We start from the raw sequence: 24207 nt of genomic DNA, 5'->3' as shown, positions 1-24207 counted from the left end.
AGCATATTGCTTACATTCAGCAGAAGCTATTCAATTGTTAGAAAACTTGATACGAAACTAGTAACTGCATCGAATTCACTTTATAGTGAACTACGATTTTCATTAAACCGTTAGATTCAGTTTTAGTTTTAAGACTGTAATTGATCGAACTGGGGGATCCGAGCTTCAATTGAGTTATTTGCTTTCTAACGTCGATAATACAAATAATTGATGTCCGCTTCCGAGGATTAAATAAAATGTTTAGCATGAACTAGCAAAGTAAACTATAACAGTGAAGACTGATTTTAATCCTCTGATGTAGAAATCATTTTAATGAATGTGATTTTTTAAAGCACAAATATTTGTTTATCTATATTGCGATAACGATCCCTAAAAGCTGTTGGAAACTTAGGGATTTTTTAATAACTTATACTTGTTGATTTAAATCCATTTCCAATTGATTTATTGGGATATTTTATTTAATTTCTTGCAATACATTTGTATATAAAAAACGTACGTAATTTATTATTTTTCGTACGATTAACATGACTGTTTATATAAGACTAAATGTCCATACTAAACTGGTCCACACTTCTAGTGACCCAAGTGTTCACACTTAGCTCAGAGAAGTTTCACCATTCGAAGTGGCAACAGTGTTAGTCTTAGTTACAGCGCTATACTATTTGAGTGGATACCATTACTAGAATTCGTCTTGTAGTCGAAATCCGACTAAAAATATTCCAAAATTAAAAAAAAAATGTTATGAGTTTGCCTAAGCATTTTTTTATTGATACCAACAAAGCATTTCTAAAACTGCCAAGAGATGAAAAAGGTTTTGTTTTTTCTTTTTTAAATATCGATACGAATTACTAGGCCGATTACGAGGACAAAAACATTAAAGTAGATTTTAAAACATAACAAGCTATTTATTAAGTATAAAATAAATTCCATAAAATTTGACCGATAAAATGTGGCACAATTATGAAGATAAAAATCAAAAGCGAAACGCGAAAATTCATTTTTGACTTCGTTATGAAACTACCAACTAGTAGAGCAATTAAAATAATCCGACAACAATCCCATCGGAGCGGCGACAGTAGCGATTAACATTATCTCTTTTGGTTTCATACCGGTTGCAGACATCAAAGTAAATGAGACATGTTTGGCGTTCAAAACGTTCAGGCTAATTGTTAAACAGCTTAAACTAGGAATGTGTTAGGTGCGCACTTAACCAACTACTACTTTAGATAAAGGAAACTTCGTCTTTGTTGGCATTCCACAAATGTTTTGAATATATATGTAAAATGTAAAAGATACGCTAAATCATGTGCGGTTAAATGAAATCCACATTGATGAAATTCAACCATCGATGTTACTGTTGCTTCGTATTTTGTAATTTATTTTTACTGGTTGTTCTTAGTTTTATTCTATAACATCTTTTAAATTTCAAGTTTTTTCGTTGTGTTCCATTCTTATCGGAAACAATTAGTTATCACGAATACGTGAGTGATCGGTTTGAAATGTGAACATACGTCAATAGTTCAACGGTATACGGGCCGATATGGGATGTGAAAGTCGCAGTAACGACCATGTAAAATAAGTAATTCTCTGGAAACATTGCTGATATTATTTAAAAAAAAAAAACTTCTTTTTAATCCATCATCATCTTATAAATATATAATCTGTTCTCAAATATATGGTTTAGGTATATTTAAGTTATATTTTTAGTTTTTTGAACATGGAATAATAGTCAAATACTCAAAGACGACCTATTAATTATAAAGTATATTTAATTTCTCTTGTTTCGCAATTCTTTCGTTTGTAAAGTTTTTATTATATATTTTAAAATGTATTAATTACAGAAACTGTACAGATTATATATGAAAAAAACTGTTTTTAATCAATTGTAAATATTTTTAATAGATTACTTTCGACTTTTATATAATATTATTATTAATATCTATCTAAAATATAAGTTCTTATTGTACAGATCAATAAAAGCTATGATGTCATTATTGTAGGTGGGACAGACGACCTAGTAATTATTACAGTCACGAATTGTGAAGATATATATAAACTATTGACCAAGTAACGTGGATTTTGGTTGTGCAAAATAAAAAAGAAACAAAAATTTTAGATCCAAGGCTCCATGTTAAATTATCGGCGTTTTAATAAAAAATAACTTAGCTAATATCAATATAATTTAAATTAAATAATAATAATAATATAATTTACATTTTGGTGAGACTGAGTAACAAACATCCGTTCATTCAAACTTTCGCATTAATAATATTAATAACAATAATAATTGAACATGACACGCAGTAATAATTAGAAATTTACAACATACAAATGAAGTCTAAGGGGAATTCTATATACTTATAAGTAACCATGATATGCAAAAGAGACAATAAGTATCTTATCTTAAATGTTAGTAAAAATAAATAACAATTTCCTTCAATATAATTATATAGGGTAATGAAACTTAGTAAGAACGTTCAAAACTTATAAGTAAAATTGTTTGATATTCAAGAGTCGAGGTTTTATTTTAAAATATAATTCGTATTTAATATAAATTACAACTATGTATAAATGTGCTTACATACAAATTAATGTATTTATATACTTAGGATTGTTGGGCAAATGATATTTGTGAAAATGGAAATCAATGGAAAACGTTTCGATTGTATTTACAAATCTCAAATTACATTTTTATATGCAAAATTAACAACAGTAATTATTTTATATATGTAATTTAAGCACATTATATAATGTCAAACATAATTAAACAAACATGCGTTCATTATAACTCTTACAAAAATTAATAGTACAAATTTGCGAATTTTACTATTATGAAAAAATATTCACGTTTCCAATGAAAACGTATTCCATCTGGTTTTTATTTAATTTTATTTTTAATATTTAATACGGGTCGAAGTAAGTTATTTTTATTAAATTATAAAAGACGATCGCTGACGTAATCATATAATGTCGATCGAAGAACTGTATAGTGTACACGATAAAAACGTTTTCATTTTAAAATGTTTCCCAATAAATTCGAAATCGCTCGCCTTCGGGTATATCTGATACAAATATATCGTTCCGTGGGTATTTATTCACGTATGAGAACATAAAAACGCGTTATGTTTTTCGAATCCCTACCCTTTGCAATATCACGCAAAATGTATTACAGGATTTGGTCTATATATAGCGTCTTTAATAATATCAAAGTATACCAAACATGCCCGACATTTTAATATAGCTCTTATAAAAATGATAAGAAATAATTTGTGAATTTTACCCATAGTAACATTATTTAATTTAATTCCGTTGTTCTTATGGTGCCGGCGAAAAGCTAAATTTATAGTGTTCGAAAATCAAACGAACACAGCAGGAACGATTCGAAGTTTTAGGATTGTGTGTCGTTATACACGGCAGTTATTAGTCTATACTGACACGGTAAGTGGACGGTTTTGAGCTTTTGTGAGGACTGTTGCAAGGTATTTTATAAAAGTGGTAACGGAAAATATTTCAAGTAATTATTTTTATTTTTAACTCTTGATTGGTTTGATTAATGCAACCCCGAATATTTCTATCGAAATTCGTAATTACAATTTCAGTTGCTTTCATATTTAAAAATAATGTGATGCTGAACCTGTGGCTTTACACGCGCGAAAGTTATAAAATTTTACCTATAGCACACAAATCGTAACCGCCAATTTTACCCCCTCGAGGGGTGACCTAAAAAAAGTTACCTATGTCCCTCCCCTGAGCTTAAACTATGTCCATACCAAATTATATCTAAATCGGTTCGGCGGTGTAAGCGTGAAGAGGTACAAGACTGAGTTACTTTCATATTTAAAATATTAGTACAGATTACTTGCGAGTCGTATACTTGTAATAAATTCTTTGCGGAATGCGTTTGCGTAGTTTTAATAGAAATATAATTGCGTGAGCCAAGGCCTTCATGAGGTGCAACTAAGGTGAGGTGAGGTGTACTCGAAAATCCTGCACAAATTTAGAAAAATCATATATTTATATATTGCACCCTGTTCACAATGCAAATATGTGGTTTACCTGTTATAATAAATAATAATCCATCATCCATGTGATGCTTGCACTGCAAACTTTGCACACATTATTAAAACTTTAATAAAAATTGTAGGAACATAAAATTGTCTACGGTTAAAAATCTAGTTTGTTTGTTGTACCATATTTTAAACAATTTTTGTTCCTTATATTTTCACATATAATAATATTAAGACAATACTATGAATAAACGCGGCTACGAATTATTATTTTTTTTATTTTTCAATAACCAATATGTCAAAAGTCTTAACTTGTCGAAGGAAATTATGCAAAATATCAACTCGATCTGATATAATATGTTTTAACAACATTAAAAATATAATTAGAATATACCTATTTAATATAATCTAGGTAGGACCCGCAATCGTACTAATAAAAATAACAATTACCTACAATACAAATAACATAATGTACCCACGGTTTCAAAGATATTAGAAAATAATTATCTCAGACGTACTTATTAAAATATTTATTTCAATCAGTCGAGAATATTATTATGATTTATATAAAATATAAGCGGTACAGAAACAGTTGATCAATAGAGATAGATTTAAAAGGAACCTGAAATCCGATACTCTGAAGTAATTAAATATTTAAAATGCCATTACGTTTTTCACAAGATACAGATTTTTCGTATTTTGCATTAATGAAATCCTACTCGGTTTATATATATATAGCTAGCTACCAGACTTCGACTTCGTTTGTGTATTACTTCAAACTCTTTTTCTTAAATCACTGCTTTCATTAGTGTATAAAATATAGCCTTATAAAAATCCGTTTGGTAATATTTTAGTTTATCGCATGATAACTAAGGCGAATTTCACCTGTACAATATCGGGACGGTCAGCTAGGTAATATTATAAATACAAAAGAGCAATTAATTTTTCGACGCGATGTTGTGCATTTCGTTTATTAGCAGCGTTAACTTGAAACCGTGAAAGAAAGTAGTTAATCTATACATAAAATAAAATTGGAGTGTCTGTTGGTAATATTAAAATAACCCATTTTTACTAAATGCATGTGTGTATACGCGGTACAATGTTACCAAAATAACATTTTTTACAATTTTTATCTGTCTGTCTGTTTGTTCCGGCTAATCTCTGGAACGGCTGAACTGATTTCGACGGGAATTTCACTGGCAGATAGCGGATGTAATAAGGAGTAACTAAGGCTACTTTTATTTTAGAATTATATATAGAATAAAAATAAAATCACGGTACAATATCCAAATAACTTAAATTCAAACAACGCGCACGAAGTCGCGGGCTCAGATAGTATAGAATAAGAATTGTATGTACGTATGAGTGCAATATTATATTATCCTTAGTTACGTTGTATTCAATTATGATTTATTAATTTGTTCTATATTTAATATTAAACTTGTCTTGCTTGTAGGGCTGCATTTCATGAGATCCAGATCCATAAGGTCGGGCCAATAAAATCTTATTTTGGAATTTCACGCTAAGAATTCATCAATTCAGTTATATACTCAAGTACATAATATTATTATACAGGCTAAACTCGCGTTGAGGCAACTCGTAGAATATTGAACAAAGAAAATTACGCATCATGCACTCGTAGTATACCGGTACCTACACTTTGTCAAATATTGCTGCTCCGTGGTAGATTAACATGTAAATTGGTAACACCTGCCCGTCGAACTAGCAACGTCGCCCATCTATCAAAGTCAAAGTAAAAATCTTTATTCAGTATACAAGCATCGTATTTGTTCATAGATTGGCGAAAGAAACTCAATTTGTGTGTGTGTTATCATCCAAAAAGTCGTCATCATATTCAACGCAATTTATTAACAGTTTCTCTGTGATCTCGTTGTAAAAGCTTACAAATTATCACACAAAATAAATATTAAGCTTGCGTAGTCGTGTAAGAGGAACAATGATTCTTATTTGTTTATCCGTTATGAAATCAACGCAATTAGATCAAAATTATCTATATTAATATTTTAGGTAACCACTTAAAACCAGAGATTCAAATGATATTATTATAGTTATTCTTAAATCAAATTGCTACTAAAACATTATTGTAACGTCAACATATTTTATAAATAATTATTTGCTAATAACTAGGCGCTTAAATACACCGTGTAATTGGTACTACTTGTGCGAAGCGCATTCTATATGAGAGGTTAAAGTATGAATCATTTAACACGTATGATTCAATACATCGATAATAATCACGGTCATTGAATTGTTCTCAATAAAATCGCGCAATTGTAGATCTTATTGATTGTACTGTAATGAGGTTGTCAAGTTTAATACAATTTAGTCTAAATAAATCAAAAAGTAAAAATGACGTCTATCAACAATTTGTTTTAAATTTCCTAAATCAATGTAGTAAACGAAAGAAACTTACGTTAAAATAATTTGTTTTTTTTTTTATTGTTTCTAAAACAAAATGAATCGAATCAGTCACTCAGTAAATTTAATAATTTAATATAAATCAAGTTTATTACGAACAAAAAGGAAATCCATCGAGCGACACGACCATGACGCAAATTTGACGGAGATAGGGAATACATTTTTTATCGATGAATCGCGATAGAGAAATCGATTGCAAAAAAACGAGCGGACTGAATAAGGCTCGAACCGGCAAAGAGAAAATGTCTCGACGTCTTATTTCGATCAAAGGTGACGGAAACTGTCTCTTTAGATCTGTGTCATACTGCTTATTCCGAACACAGGAGAGACACAGAGAAATAAGATTGAGAGTTGTGGACCGCGTGGTAAATAACTGGAATCGTTATAAAGATTTCATAATCGGTGACATATCGTACGGCCTCTCAATGCGAGATGCATGGGATTATCGTAATTTAATGACTAGAGACGGCGAATATGCGGGCCATGTGGAGTTACACTGCATTAGTGAGCTGTATCCTGACGTCACTTTTATAGTCCACAGGGACGGCTGTTCCAAGACTATCGATTACGGACACGGAAGAACGGTAAAGCATTTGTTATTCTCCGGTTATTGTGATGCTGGACATTACAGTGTTTTGGAATATTCTTAATACAGATTAATTGTGTGTTATGTTAAATAAATTGTTTAGTGTTCGAAATACATACATGTATATTAAATATTAAAAATAATGATTAAATATTCTAGTTATTTTCCGATAAACAATGTTTCTAATATGAGAAAACTAAAACAATTTCCGGTATGGAAAGTCGTAAATAGCTTTACTCTAACAGGCTACGGAATACCTAAATGATTTTCAATACGGGCTTATTCAGTTTAAATGCCGGGGGATAGTTAACTTAATAAGTGGGGTCAAACATCGCTGCTCGGAACTCGATTGCGAGCAATTCAATGAATAATGTGGTGGGGATAAGTGCATGGACAATACGTTTTGTTGCAATTACAACGAAATAGTACACACATACCTACATATGTATATGAGCGACACATAATTCTATTTTTTTTTAATATATATACCATACTAAAATACTTAAAGATAATACCGATTACGAAATAATTTATCAAACTTAGTACATAAACTAGTATTTTTATCTTTAAACTACAACAGCAATTCCTGATAACTTGTAACGAAGATACCGTACACATTCTAACTAAACTATAATTGTAGTGTAGTAGTGAGATGTCAAATAGCAGTAGTAAGTAGCGTAATCTTCTACAGCATAGAGCGACCAATCTGATATATTGCGGATTAAAGAATATAGACTTGGTTTATTTTTGGCGACACGCAATTATTCGGTTTTTTAGTAAACATTAAGTCGTTTGTCTTCTCTGAATTTTCAACATATAATGGACGCGCTATACACCAAATAATCCCATAAACGACTATTTTCTACTGCATGGAACACCACGTAACTAGTACACCATATACCTAGACTAGAGACGATGGGAACGGATTCACTGTGAACACAAATTTATTATTTATTGTTGCAATTGCAAAATTTTCTTAAGATTAAATGTAATATATACATAATTTTATCACGTTTTTTTTAAATCCTAGGCATTGACCGGGAAACATTGCAACGCTTCTCCTTTTTGTAAACAATTATTTGATACGATTTGCGCGCCACCAGCCACCGCTTATAATAATAAGTCAGAATTATTCATGCAAGTGCCAACAACAACCGTACCGACATAGTTTCCACGAAAGCATAGAATACGTAACATACATTGTAAACAAGATTTCTTATTTCCCTTTATATTTGGATCTGTACGAGTATTAATAGAGACAAAGTAATAAAATAATTTATATGCTTTATTTAGAGATAAATCATCGTTTTATTTATCGACATGCGTCCGTCCCTGGTTGCATTGACAATGTATTGAGATAGTTACACGTGTGTGAGTGGATTGTTTACTATCTGTCAATGTTTGTAAAAAATATACGTCAAAACCGTTAATGCAATTTTGGATAAGCTGCAGAATATAACATTTTGCAGAAAAATAGTCGCAGAATATATATAAAAAATTTTAAAATGATTTTTGTACTCGTTATTTCAAATCGTTTTGATGTTATAATATATAAATCCGGTAATTGTTAATTCTGAATCATTGCTATAAACGAGATAAGTATTAAACCACGTTGCGTTTTCCTTATTCTGAATCACCAGGGTTCAGATTGTTACTGTTGTAGTATATTCAATACACAAAGATTTTCGTATGTATCATGAGGTAAGAATAACCTTTTGAATTGGAATATCACAAGATATTTTCAAAAGAAATATTTGTAAAGAAGTCAAATAGTGCAAATTCTAGCCATATCTATAAAGTAATATTCGTTTCGAACTCTTCATTCGTATACACTCGTGAATACGAAGAATATCAATAAACGTAATACGTTTGCGATGCAAGCGTCTCAATTTTCTATTAAAATCTTTTAAGTGGGAGACCTTACCACAACATACTAAATATTATAACAACCGTCAAATAAAGACTTCTACTTAGCGTTTAATATATATTTTTTATTGATTTGTCAGACAATAATACGTTAAAGAACGCTATTTAAAGAGGTTATCTCGTCGATATAGTAATGAGCTGCGGCCTCTTTATATAACAGTTGTAAATGACTCATTACCGTAGGTATTCATAATATAATAACAATCACGATGAATCACTCACGAGAACGCTGTCAGGCGCTAAGTGAACTACCAAGCCAATTTCGTTTTACATATTAAACCATATTTTGCATAAATATAACTTCAATTAACCTTGCACTTTCATCATAATCGAATCTTAATGAGACTAATTATATAAATTAGATATATAATTAAAATAATAAGTAGTATAATTATATTTTGCTTTTTGGAAGTATACCTTTTTATAGCACTTTTGAATTCCAAGATTTATTTTAGGAAAATTGTACTGTATTGTAGATACCTTTGTTGTTGTTTTTTTTTTGCGAAAAATTGTCACTTTTCTGCATAAATTTCATGATCACGATACATCATTGACTACGTCGCTTCTATTGTGAAATTCTAAGGTTTTAGATCCCAAAGTCCTTAGTTTACATCCTGGATCGAACCAATAAAAGTCATTAGGTCTCAACGTTGTAGGTCACAAGCAGTTATCAGGTACCAATTATAGCATTTGAACGGTCCATAGCTGAGTTCACTGATCTAATTATTTTTGTGTGATATGTGTAGTCAATGAAATTTTAGATCTTTTTCGAATTTAGTTACGCTATTAACATATAAAGTTTGACTGGAAAAATAATATTTACTTTTATTTCAGTTTTTCTTTGTCTCGTCTGGTCGCGAGTTACTTTATTTTATTCAGGAGACAAAGAGTACAAGTTAATACACAAACTTCAATTTCAAATTCACCATTAAATGTTTGCTCATCCTGTGTTAGGTCGTCGTCGTAAAAACGTTGTCTTGAAATTTAACAGCCTTAAATATATGCAGCGTATTATTAAGTCTAATTTTACAAAAAAATCGTTATCGTATTCTCTTGTGCCACAGAAAGCACTACGTCTTGCGGTCCTGTGTCTGACCTTACATGTCGTATCGGATTGCCGTCCCATCGGATTATATAAGAGAAAAGAAGCAAGAGTGCACACACTGTATATCCTGTGAATTTGACTATTCTGTACTGAAAATGGTCGTGCCTATAATAGGTCAAGAGTACATAGTGAATCTCATTAATGTACGTAATTAAAATGTTCGTGAAGGTTTCTTTTAACTTTTATAAAACACATTGAAGACAAATGATGACATCGACTCTTAATTAATTTCTTTCCAAGCCCATATAATAAATATTACATGGGCGATTTTATTTATTCAGTAAACAAAAATTGTCTTTGAATTTATCGGTTTGAAACATTATTAAAGATTCAATTTTTTAATATTGCAAGAAAATATATATACATATTATCCTTGTGGGTGCTGTGAATGTAACATTTATATCATTATAGCTGCCCCGATACTATATCACACATATACGACAGTAGAAATCGTCAGCGTTAAGTAAAAGGGCTGTGGATAAACTACGGCTATGCAACATACACAATAGCTTATGTGATTGTGTTTATTGTTCTAGCAAAGTCTTGCTAATATCAGATGACATTAATCGAAATGACATCACAAAAACGACCCAATAAAATTACTAGTAGTACAGTAGTAGTTAAAATGATTTAAAAAAATTGACTACTATGTTTCTCTGATAACAAAGTTACTAACGAAATGTCGTTTTTAAAAACAAATATCATTGTGTTCAAACGTACCTAATTGTGATTCACCCCGATGTGTTTATAACACTCTCATGGTCACGGAGTGTTGATAGTATTTATCATTTTCCTAAAATGGATAAATATACCGATACGATGCATTTGTATATAAACTGTTTCTTTGAATTGCGAATTTTGCAAGTATTGTTCATTCAGTGACGTTTATTCAACTTTACCATAATCGTATCGAATTATATCGGACAGCCTGATACTGATATTGCTTTATAAAGTGATAACGTAATCATCAACACTAAATATATAATTGATTTAACCTAAAATAATAACAATTACGCCCTTGAATTGTTTGAAAGGTCAATGCAATCTCATTCGGTGTCAAATATTGTATTTAAATGTAATATATCTTAAATGCATAACTTACGTAAACAACAATAAAGTTTACTTGAACAATAACATATTATATATTTTTTCAAAGTTCTTTATATATTATTTTAATAATTATACGAAAAGTGTTGCCACAAGATATATAATTTAATAAATTTATTGTAAGAATTGAAATTTTACTCACTTGATAGATTATTATCGAATATTATTATGTCGGGTATCAATGTTACGGCTGACTGAACGGTTGTAATTACACAATAAACAGACCTTAGGTGCCAAGACAAAGCTTTGATCTTAACCGCAGTGTCTAAAGGTTGAGGTCACTAGCCAACTGGATCATCTGATTGTTATCCTGTTAACCGTACATAATTCTATATTGGCTTATCTCTGAAATCGACGTAGCGTTATTTAACGGTATTATAACATATAAAAAAGATTATTTATCGTTCGTATAAAATTATATTATTTATTTATTATCGCGCGCCGTTATTAATGATATGAAATTAAAATCTTTACTACATGTGATAGTAAACAAAATATATTATTTTAAATCATTAATAAAATTAATCTTAAAGAAAATTGTGTTGCTTGAGAGGGTAGACAAAACCTTCTAAAGACGTCTAAAAATAATAATCCTACCTCTTACCGAGCTTATAAAACTTTATTTAACTCAAGGAGTTTTTCTGAAGGTTTTCAAACATTCATTAACAACTCTTGTACACAAAGGTGGGTCTCGAGACCTATTTGCATCTACCGACCTATCTTAGTTTTACCTTCATTTTCGAAAATATTTGAAAACTGTTCAATGTTATATTGACAATGATTATAGAACATTATTATATTTTGTGAAACTCGCAATTTGGTATATAACGTAAATATTATAAGTATTTATAAACACATACATATGTACGCATATGTCTGCATGTTATTTTTATAAAGATACACCAAGCACACAAAAAATAATTACAGTTTTGCTATCATTTATTTTCAAATATTTGTTCTGTTAATATATTTTTTATTGCTTGCGTTTTTTATTGCTCTGAATAAAGATAAATAAGGTTTGACTGTCACATTGGCACAACGAATCGGTACGGAGTTCTGCCTTCTGTATCGAAGGTGTATGCCTAGCTCGGGTGTTAAGGGCTTCACTAATTGTAATTGTTAACTGTGCTTCCTCTGCTGGATATAAAAATAGTACATTTCATTAAAAAACGTTGTTCCGTAAAGTTCTTAACATTTAACGACATTACTTTCTTTAAATTAATGCTTTGGATACAGTTGTACAAGTTCCTCCTCTAGTCTTAACTTAACGGGTGTTTATAGTAAATATTTTATCAAACATCTGTATATGACTCAGTGTATAAAATCGGAGTAAAAAAACTTTTGAATTACATTTGAGTATTAACTCGTAATTATGCGTTATTCTTATTAATGAAAATTATTACAAGATAATTTTATCATCATACATTTCTATAAATACTGGTGATAGTTCATTGGTCGAAATTAGACCGTCATTCATTGCTAAAGTGGAAAAATGAGACTTAACTGGACGATACCTTGTCATTGTTACAAATTAAAAAAGACACAAATGATAAAAAAGTCATTAATTATTTTTTGAAATATGAACGTGAACTAATAATATTTCATTTTATATATGTATGTGTGTGTCGAAAACACGGTAGTATGTCATATATATTTTAATTAATCTCTTATGCGTTGTATATCTCCTCAATATAATATGTAACTGTGTCAAATTACAAACACCTCCGTCAATTTCATTAATAAGGTATGCGTGTAAATGAAATATTACAAGCTTCTTCAAGGATTGTATAAGAATTTAACACTAACATACTAAGGCGTTCAACTGCGAGAAAAATAACTTAGTGCAACAACTTGAACATAAGAAGATTATTTCACAAGAGCAGCCATAAGAAATACCAGTCTGTTGATCGTTAAACTACGTACTAAGTTAAAACAGATATTTACTTTCTTTTTCCATTTTGATGTTAGGTTCTTGAATTCTTCTTTAAATTAAAAGGTCTTATCTTTAAACAGAGAAACTTGTTACAAGGACCTTTTAACAATCGGGAACGTTTCAATAAAAATAGGTACTCTGATTTCGTTTGTATTTCTACATCAAATAAAAGGTATCAGAACTGCAGAAGAACTTACAACTGTTATTCATGGTGGATGGAGACTTTTACTTAAAGAAGACTTATCTGTTTTAGATATTTGTAATAAAATCAGACATCGACTATCAATTCGGAACTTTCTTGTATGAGAAATTACCGAAATATTAGAACTTAAACAAAAATGATCCAGATCCATTGACAGGCTGAAATCATTAAAATAAACATACAAATGAACCAAACAAATAGAAAATAAGTTGATGTTACACCATCATTTCATAACTCTACACGAATAGTTTCAAATCAGGCGGTTAATCATACAAAATTACACGAAACATTGTCAGTCGTGTGGTCATTTCGTATGTATTTCGTATGGGCTAAGTTAACACGTCCTGCATAGTAATTGAGTTCAGCATCTATTTCAAACTTTAAACATATACTCAAACAGAATTCTGGTCGCATAATTTCGATTGATAATTATTATTATCAAAATGTATTTCATATTTTGTCTTAACATCAACAATTACTATCAACATTAAAGTAAAGCGATAAAAGCGAATACAAAGTCAAAAGTGAATGCGAATTCCCTGTACTGCGAAACGACGCGTGTTTTTGTAAATACATAAAAAGTTTTGTCACTTTAATGATTAATTATTAACAAATTGTTAACTGGGAATTCGCAACCGCTTTTGTTTTTTTTTTATACTATAATGTTCTGTTCCATCCGTTTTATTTTTATAATCTGAGAACCCATAATTAATTAGTATTAGCAGCCCGTAAATGTCCCACTGCTGGGATAAAGGCCTCCTCTCCCTTTGAGGAGAAGGGTTGGAGCATATTCCACCACGCTGCTCCAATGCGGGTTGGCGGAATACACATGTGGCAGAATTTCGTTGAAATTAGACACATGTAGGTTTCCTCACGATGTTTTCCTTCACCGCCGAGCACGAGATGAATTATAAACACAAATTAAGCACATGAAATTTCAGTGGTGCCTACCTGGGTTTGATCTCGAAATCATCGGTTAAGATGCACGCGTTCTAGCCACTGGACCATCACGGCATAATTAATTAGTAGAACCCAAAATATAATAATGCAAAAAAAAATCAGAAGGTAGGTTTTCTTATTCAACAAATAATGATTTCTTAAGCAGCAATATTGCGATTAGTCATATTCTTGCAAAACGCAAACATTGATTAGACCTTGTATCTTTTAAGTTGCAACGAAATTACTAATTTCTCTGCCTTTATTTAGCGACATTTAAAACGTAGAAATAAATACTTACTTATTAATTTAATTGAAGTTTAAAAAATAATTTAAAAACTAAACTGCTATGAAGAGCTTTCCAATGCTAAAACATAGAGCCCTCTTAAAATAAAACTAGAAATATTTTATACGGAAACGATGACTGCAGTTGAAATGCGAAGAAAAATACAAAAGTAAGCACTTTGAACATACGAGGATGAAAATTGCGCTCAAATACGAAATCTCGAGCATCATTTAGTTATACTAATGTATCAAAGACGACGGTTTGTTTGATTTCAAACGAAAAATTGAATTTAATATACAATATAACTTACAAATGATGACAATTTTGTTTCAAAACAAATTTATGTCAATTTCATGAATTAAAACTGTCAAAGCACAATGATTAGAATTGATTTTATAAGAACATTCGTAGATATTAAGTTGCTTCCAAAAATATTTGGATCTGGACCCGCCCAGTCTTCGTACGGGTGAAATATATTAATATAGAAAAAAAAGAGAAATGCCCCTAGCAAGATAACATTACGCAGGTGTATTTATTGTATAGTATTAATTTATTCATCGGTTTAAATATAAGTATGTCGTAAATGAGATACATGAATCATAGTTTAGTCATGAAAAATGGATCGAAGTATGTGGCTTAACTGGTACATCGATTCAAATTTGGATAATTGTTACAGCCAAGGTCAACTTGTTATTATAAGACTATTTTGCAGCTAAATACTTTTCGTTGCACATAATTTAGAAATTGTGATATTTATAGAAGTATTCATCCTCCAGTAATAGATTAAAATATAGATTTAAATCTATATAAAATACACGAAGTATTGAAAAGATTTACAAATCATCTTCTTCAATTCATGAAAAACCTTCCCAAAATCCGCCGTATGTTTTATAAGTAAGCGGAGATACAGACAGGCCAAAATAATTTTAATAATAAATTAAAAATGAAAGGTCCAAAATAATTATAAATGACTAAATTTTTTAAGTTATAATTGATCAATTTAAAACTTAAGTATCAATACAACAGAAGTTTAAACTATATTGTTTGCAGATATAATAAAACCAATTGATATGACAAAATATTCGCTTCCTTACGAAAAAATATATCAGTAATTTTTAAATTTAACAAACTGTCTTTTCTTGCAAACATCTACACAAGTACTCGACTTCCTATTCGTATATGAATCTATGAAAGAAAAGTAATTAAAAATATGTTCTAAGAAATAATATATCTTAACATACACTTTATATCGAGATCGAGAAATTATAAATGAGAACATAGACAGCTCGTCTTCGATTTTCGTTCAGTAAAATTGCAATTAGGAAGCAACTTGTTACTTTACGTGACAGACATTCGTAACATTCGCGTTTTGTAAAAGAAATATTAGAATTTAAAGCGAATCATTGACGCTTCATAATCTAAGCCAGTGATTCATTCAGCGAATGATTTAATAGGATCAGACCGGACATTTGACGTTATTACTATTATAATATATTAATGTTAATATATTCAATAAATTATATTTGTAATCAGTAATATTGCAAAGAAAGTGACTATTGACGGAAAGTTAAAGAACATTCATATTTTATTTTTCTATCGTTGGTTTAATCCATAGAATTTTAAAATACAGTTTCAGGAGTGTCATGTATTCTACATATTACGTGTGTACAGAAAAGTAATATTACACAAATGTATTCATATTTTATAGCGAACAAAACGAAATATCGGTCACATTTTAATTGTCAAACAAAACAACTTTAAATACAACAGGGAAAACCATCGCTCTTAATTATGAAATTATATTTCTACATTATATTTATTCGTTAATTAGTATTCGGATATCAATTAAAAAACTCTTAAATATCAAAAGTAAAATATATAAAAGAAGAAATAGGCTAAACGGGAAACTCAGAAGATAAAACTGAAGATGACTATTTCGAAATGTTAATATATAAGGTTATTTATCCGTTAGGATTATTCAAAATAGCAAGAATGTATTCTTTTTGCGATACGGTAGTCGCTTTGCAGCTCACCGTTTTAAGTATTTTCGTTTAACATGTGTGTCAATATTTTGATTCAACTTAATTACCGTGTGTATATAGTTCCTCGTAGGTCTTTGTTAACATGAATTCGGAATATATTTGACCGACTCGAGTGTTGATTTTAACACTAATCAATATTATTTACGATTTGGTTTTTACAATACCCTATAAATATCCTGTTTATTTATCATAATAGTTATTACGTAGTTATTATTATTTAACAGATTATTGAACCCATCGTTGTGAATCGATGAGCATTAGAATTATATATATTTTCCTCGTAATTTGTAAATTAATATAATACACATGTGACTCGTGCTGGTTTCCGCGAAATAAATATTAAAAATCAATAGTAATCAAACGGAACAAGTAATTAGACGCAGACAACGTGTTAATTTTTTGTTTTAGAAGTCAACTTCATCGAATATTTAAAAAAGTAAAAGTTAGAATAAAAATGCTTCTATGTTAACGTTCAATTTTATAAAACCAATGTATAAAATATAAAATAAAACAAACTTGCTTTGCGACATTTTAAAATAATAACAACTGAAATACAAATATTTTATGCGTTTATTATAATATTTCAAATATGATAATTTGAACAAGACAGTTTTATGTAAATAGATTAAATAACTTATTGAAAAATTTAAACAAAAAATTTAAAACCCGTTTCAGAGTCATCGAACGTTATATATACCTAGTATATTATATATATTCATAAATTTCCACATATTCAAAAAGGGATTCGAGTATAATAGTGTTGTATATGCAGGAAGAAGAAACATTACAATTAAGTACTTATATGATAAAAATAATGAATAATGCAATCGTTTATCAACTTTACATCGAACAAAAAATGAATACACATTCTTATCATTTTATCAAACATTCTACACATCGATAAGCCGAATACTTACATGTGTGAATTGTCCAACAATCAGCTGATTTTATGCTGTTTTAAAACATTATATCATATGGAATAATAATTACTTGATATTGAATAATAATCTGGAAATATTCCACAGTTGGGAAAATAATCTCCCTCTCCTCTCCGATATATACGTGACAGAGTCCTCGGATTATTATTATTTTTGCAACACAAACTCAACTTCAGTGAGTGTTTGACCTGATTTAAACTTGTGATTTTTGTTTAAGACTTACGATAATGAGTCGACTCTTACATAACAACCTCAAAAATTGTTCAAATTAATCATAATAATCAGTAAGTAACACTGGTATTATATTGTTATCCTAGTGTATAATGATAAAGTTGAAACTATACACGAGTTTCTTAAAAGTTAAGAACGCCTACGCTGTTTAAAAACTTGCTACCCATATTATTCAATGTAAGTCTTATAAATACAAAGAGAAGTTTATGTTACACAATATTTATATGACATACTATTGTGTACGTTTATATATATCACTGAAGTCCTAATATACGGCTGGAACGATTCTGATGTTTTTTTTTGTGTAAGATTACGTAATTCCCTTGATAGGTTAGATTAAACTCGTCGCTTGTGGTTCCAGGCTTTTATTTAAACAAAAATCATATGAAGTCGTTACGGACTAATATACACAGTTAAAACTGGCGGAGCACAATATGTATTGTATATAAGTGTGTGTGTGTGTGCTATGTATTGCAACTTAGTATTAATTAATTATAATCTTTAATATTCTAGAATTTAGAATATTTTTAATAGCGGTTAGAAGTGTACACTTTGTGACCACAATCTGATTCAAAGTCAGTGCACCGGCTATAAGCAAATTGGACAATCTTGACCAAAGTTAACAAGCATGATTTTGTGAATTTACTACGTACTCTGGGTCTAGGATCCAATCAAAGTAATAAGCAGATGCCTCCGGTACCTCAAAGGTTTATGAATTCGCCTCGATATTATCCTGCTATTTACTCACAAATAGTTTTTTGGGACACAGTGAAACAGCTACATAAACCTTATATAGAAAATATATATGAAAATGAATTTATTTTTACGTTTCAAAAATAATAGGTTTATAAAAAATTAGAACAAATACAGTCGAAGTCCTTCTAGTTCAACTGACATCGGTTATTTTTTAAATCACCTGAAAAACATTACAGAAAAACCCAGAGATAATTTTATTCCGTTCCGCAGCTAGCCTCGAGTAAAGTCTGTCAGATAAATAAACGTACTCCCACTTTCTGTCACAACCCGAAGACGCGGAGGCAATCTTCATGTTTTAAGCGTTCCTTAGAAACGAAACGAATGTCATCAAATTACATGACGAAACTATCGTCTGTCCGGTTGCCTCATTAGTAACTACACAATTTTTTACGTTTATCTAATACTTCATCAAAGATTACAATTTATTTCATTATAATTAAGAAGTGGGTACATTGATATTGGCCATCATATCTATAACATTATTTCATTGGGTTCAATCATTATACAACATTGGGTTCTTATAATTGGCTCTTTTCGCTCTGAATATTATTCGTCCTTAAGACCTGCTTAAGATATTACTTTTTGAACATAGTTAAGGATCACCCTTCCTTCTTGGATTTGACTCATGCATCAAGTCGCTAATTGTTTCGAATTAATGTTAATTATTGTATTATACGATACACGAGTTGTACGAGTTGTCTTCTTATGAAATATTTTTTCTTAGTCACAGAGACGGTTCAAAATGCTTTATGTCTAGTATATTTACGTGAAATATCATCTCAGTTATTGTATTTGTTTTTTTTTTTTTATATTCTATTAACTATTTGCAACTATTTTAGTTACAGATAAAGCATTATTCTATTTTTTTTTAATGTTCTAAACAAATATAAAAGATACATGAAAATCACGTTGAGCCATTGCTTAGAAGAAGTGTATTATGTATTTAATTAATTTTATAAGAGATTACAGTACAAGTTTGCATTTTAGGATTAATAATTGCATATAATAAATATGTATTTTTGTAATTCTATCGGCAATTTTAAATTCAAGAAACCCTCAAAGTGTGACTTAGTTAAAAACTTTTAAAGCACAGAATATATTCTGAGATTTCGCTGATAACATTCTCATTACCTTCCCATAAAACAAAAAATAAACATAACAACTTTTTAGCTGCTACTTTTTATACGTATTAAATTATTAAGTATCATAGCATGAAAATCCGAAGTCAATCGAATTATAATTACATGCGTGAAACTAAAAAAAAATCATTCACATTGATATGTAAAACTACAAAAGTATTTTGATGTGAAACCCAAACCTAATTACCATATATTTGGAAAATCAAAGAAAAACATAAATCACCTTCGTAGCAATTTCTGTTAAAATTCTTCTGGTCTCCTTGATTCGTTGGTCCTTAAGTTCCACCTTAAACAATATTTTCATAAGTCGTCTTTTTACTTCGGATTTCGATGTTTTCATAATGGACTTTACGTATTATGGCTTCGTTCACAAGCAGAGAAATTATAAATATTTGCATTCAATGTATTTGCTAAAATAATGATTGTACTAAGTTAATTCGAGTTTAAATTGGACGTTGATTGTTAATTTGTCAGAGCATTGTGTACATGTTATCATTACTATGTTGCTAGAAGTAAAAATGCATGTCACTAATCCACTGGGATAGAGCGGATGCTCCTGATGCATACTCGTATTCTTCTTTTCATTTTATTTAAGACTTTCTTACAAATACACGAAGCAGTCAGTGTTTTATACGGGATACAAAATAAAATTTTATAAGCTACTAATAGATTCCTAACATGTCGAACGTATACACTTAATTATCAGAACAATACTAGGTTGTACAACCGTTCGTTAAAAATGTTTGGTTATTAAATTTACTCATTCTTCTGCAGAATGAAAGACTTCATTCATCCATTCAATTTTAGTTTTCTGTACCTAGGTCAAGCTTCGTTATAGTTGTGAAGACGGAATTCATAACATTTTCAATTCACGAAACTCTCGGTTCAAGTGAAAAGCGAATTTGATTATAGAATTTATACGTTATTTAAAGCTTACCCTGCAATTAAATATACATATATTTCCTTCATTAAGAAGATTTATTGGATGTATATTTTATTATTATTGCCACAAGATGGAGTAAAAAATATATTTATTATGAAAAAATATGTATCATTATACTGTACAACAAACAATCATTTTTATGTTATCAAGAATATGTTGTTTTTAGCTCTAGGTAGCTAATAAGATAAAAGCAATAATCTTAATGGTAGAACATTACATTTTAAAGTAAATATTTTTATATCAGTTTGATAATTTCGCTTCTCTAAAAAGTTATTTAAATAAATAGCAACTTACCTAACGTTTATTGCAGTTTTAATCATCAACAATTAGTAAAATAAACGTGACCGTATTTAATCACAAGTAAACAGGTTCACCGTTACGTTATCTTCATAATAATTGATAGTGATATCTAGGCAGAATTATCTGTACCTGATCTTTACAAATTAAAAAAAAAATACCGGTCTTTATTTACGTTAACAGATACATGACTTTGAAACAATTTAAAGCATATGATTTCGATTTCATAATAACTGATTTAAATTGACATTATTTGTAAATTTTGCATATAGATATAATATTATATTCAAATTATATCTTATAAGATTCCCATAACAATCCTATATATCTTCAATCACTAAATACGTAGAGTATTTCCATCTTAACGCTGATCTTTAATGCTGTCTCTTCACTAGGTCAAGGAAACAAATTTTCATCAATTAATGGTTAAATATTATGGTATTTTAATCCTGTTATCGTAAATATTTCAGTAGCCATTATTTATTTAGTATTGTAATTAAACGAGAAAATATCACGAATATTATTACGTAGGTCTAGAATTACTCCTTTATGAGAGCAAGCCCATTCAATCCGTTATTATTACAGGCATCACCAACGACAAAAGAAAAATATTATCATCTAATTTTAAATCACTGTATCAGCTAAGCAATACGATATATATTTTTCTAAATTATTGTATTATTTTTAAAATTATATTTTTTCATGTTATCTGAAATATTAAAATAATACAGGAGTTCATTGACACTAAAATATTTAAAGTTTATATTGAGATTGAAAAGTAAGGTATTTTAAATAATAATGGTTTAGTAACATAAGGTCGACGACGAGACGTAATTTCACGGATTATAAATTGATCAATTGATTTTCAAACTTCATAAATAATCGGTTTTAGTTCAAAATATACCTTAGGAATACTGAAGGAGTCAATTATAAGTGTCACTAAAGTTCTTTAAACTTTTTCATAATCTCGTAAACTTGAAAGTCTTATTATCAAACTCGTGTTAATCTGTGATAAAAGTTTTAAAACTTTTCAAAATAGTTGTCTAACGTATGTAAACATTCAAAATGTACATTTTTTAATTTGTTACGACTATAAAAATCTAAATCCAAAACTCCTAAAACATCGCTAGGATATTTTTAGTTATGGCGTAAGCACGATCAGAACTAGTGAAACGCGCGTTGATGTACAGCGCACAGCGACAACCTTCGGCGCAATTGAATTAGAAATTTAAAAAATAACTTCTCCTCTCCTAACTCCATTACGTTTCCAAAAGAAATTCGTCGGTTTAGGTTGAAGATCCGTTGAAAATCGACCGCGAGGGCTCACGCAAGCGCGACGCCACCCTACATTGAAGACTCGAAATTGTTAAACAATAATGCGCCAGCTCGCTCGCTTGCATAGCATGCCATAGGGGTTATACTGATCGCGCAGCACCACTTACCTGTTGCCAATAATCTTCGAGTGACAGCTTCCATTCGAAATAACCGGTGTCGGTGACATCCTGCAGCTCGCGGAATAGGTTACCGCTAGGAAGAACATCCATCGCGCTTACATGTGACGGCGATCGAATTTTTTAACACAACACACGTAATCCAATCGCGGCAGAACGCGCACGACTGATTTGTCCGCGTCCCGCGCCGTGTTCCCCTCCCACCACATTCCCCGCGAGTATCCTCCAGCGTAGACTAGTAACGAATAGAGAAAACGAAGTATAGCTTTCTCTTTTTAATCCTTAAAGGAGTTTGTCTTAGCAAAGATTCTTGGAGGATAATATTGTCGTATAAACTTCAATGTAAATTTAGAAAATAATTTAAAGGTTAATTAAACAAGTAAGCGCTTAAAACTAAATTTTTTTTCTATTTATATACCCGATATACCGACTTAATTATTTTCACGTTTTATATTGCAAATACATATATATATATATAATATTATTTTTACAATTTTAATTTTTGTACCTAAATTTCTGCTCAAAAACACATGTGATTGTACTAATAATTTTAATAAATATATAATATTAATCAAATGTACATTATATTTAGAAGTTTACATAAATTTATTTAAATTATAGTCAGTAAAAATTTGAACAAAATAAAATGTGTAACTAAAAAATAACCTATCTAAAATTTTAAATAGCACCTGTAATCATTAATTTTGATATATTGAGAATGGGTCTTGGTTTTGTGCATTATAAACAAAAAGTTTTACTAAAGCTATATTAATCTTGGCATTTATCACTTTTATTAGAGAACTCCATACAATTTTTAATAAGGTACTTTTTACAAAAATGTTCGGATACATTATATTGCGAGTGAATATTTTTTACAAAAAAATATCGACAAATAGTTATGGATATAACCTGCGAAGTGCAGATTTACTCAATATAGTTTTGTTAATAGATTTAAATATTTTTTTATTTCTCTGTAGGAATTGCCGCGAAAAATATGGATTGTGGTAGAATAAATAACCTTGGTATTAAACTGTTGATGACGTTTAAAGTACCAAAATGTAGATAGATAAGTAGCATATTATGGTACGACAATAATCAAACAGATAAACTTTTTACGTCACATAAATAATGTTGTTTTTGAATTTCACGATACTTTGTCAAAGTAAAACCTAAGTAAAACATTGAAATTGACATAACACTTGAGACCGTCGCATTATTATGTATAATAAAAATTAAACAATAAAAAAAATACTTAATACACTTATGTCGAAGTAACGACTTCAGTGACTTAGTATTTTTTTATATATAAAATAATATATTGTAGCAATATGCTTAAAATATAATATATCGACACCTCTATACTTAAATTAATCTGCAAACTACAAATCCCGCGCAACGCTGGTATGCAGACACGGACGGTCCGACCGTTACGCGCGTGCGCAACCACCCATGATAACTCCATTCATACTCGCGTATCATCACGCTATATACTATACAAACACAATAACATTTTACCAGGATCACTAGAGCAGAAATTTTTAATGTTTTTTTAAATGAACTATAAATTCAGAACATGATGTGTGCGCATTTCTTACAACTCATTGATGTTGGACTCCATTAAAAAACAGATTCCAATTCCAAAATATATTTTCATATGATTTATTAAATTTTAAAACAATTTTTGGGACTATTCTCAAGTATGGTATAGGTATATATTTATTAATATAAGAATGTACTCCTACTGATTTAAAGGCGGATGTCATCCTCCATTGAAACCTTATAAATTTTCGCCTAATAAGGGTTCATATCATTTTTAATCTTAGTAAGTAGATTTATATTAAATTAGAAGCGGTGATCGTTAGACTGAGATTATAAGAAATGAT

General features: G+C 29.8%; 1 protein-coding gene across 1 annotated transcript in view; it reads right to left on the bottom strand.

Moving 5' to 3' along the window:
- LOC125076123 (Krueppel-like factor luna) overlaps positions 1-22477 on the bottom strand; it is a 68984-nt gene extending 46507 nt beyond the window's left edge. The window contains exon 1 of the mRNA XM_047688097.1: positions 22316-22477. Within this exon, the coding sequence (XP_047544053.1) occupies positions 22316-22417 (102 nt within the window). The 5' untranslated portion in view covers positions 22418-22477. The remainder of the gene's footprint in view (positions 1-22315) is intronic.
- Between the last annotated feature and the right edge of the window lie 1730 nt (positions 22478-24207).

The sequence above is a fragment of the Vanessa atalanta genome, chromosome Z (genome assembly GCF_905147765.1).
Source record: "Vanessa atalanta chromosome Z, ilVanAtal1.2, whole genome shotgun sequence".
NCBI lineage: Eukaryota > Metazoa > Arthropoda > Insecta > Lepidoptera > Nymphalidae > Vanessa > Vanessa atalanta.
Note: the sequence above shows the minus strand (reverse complement) of the source record. Positions and strands in the feature narration are given on the sequence as shown.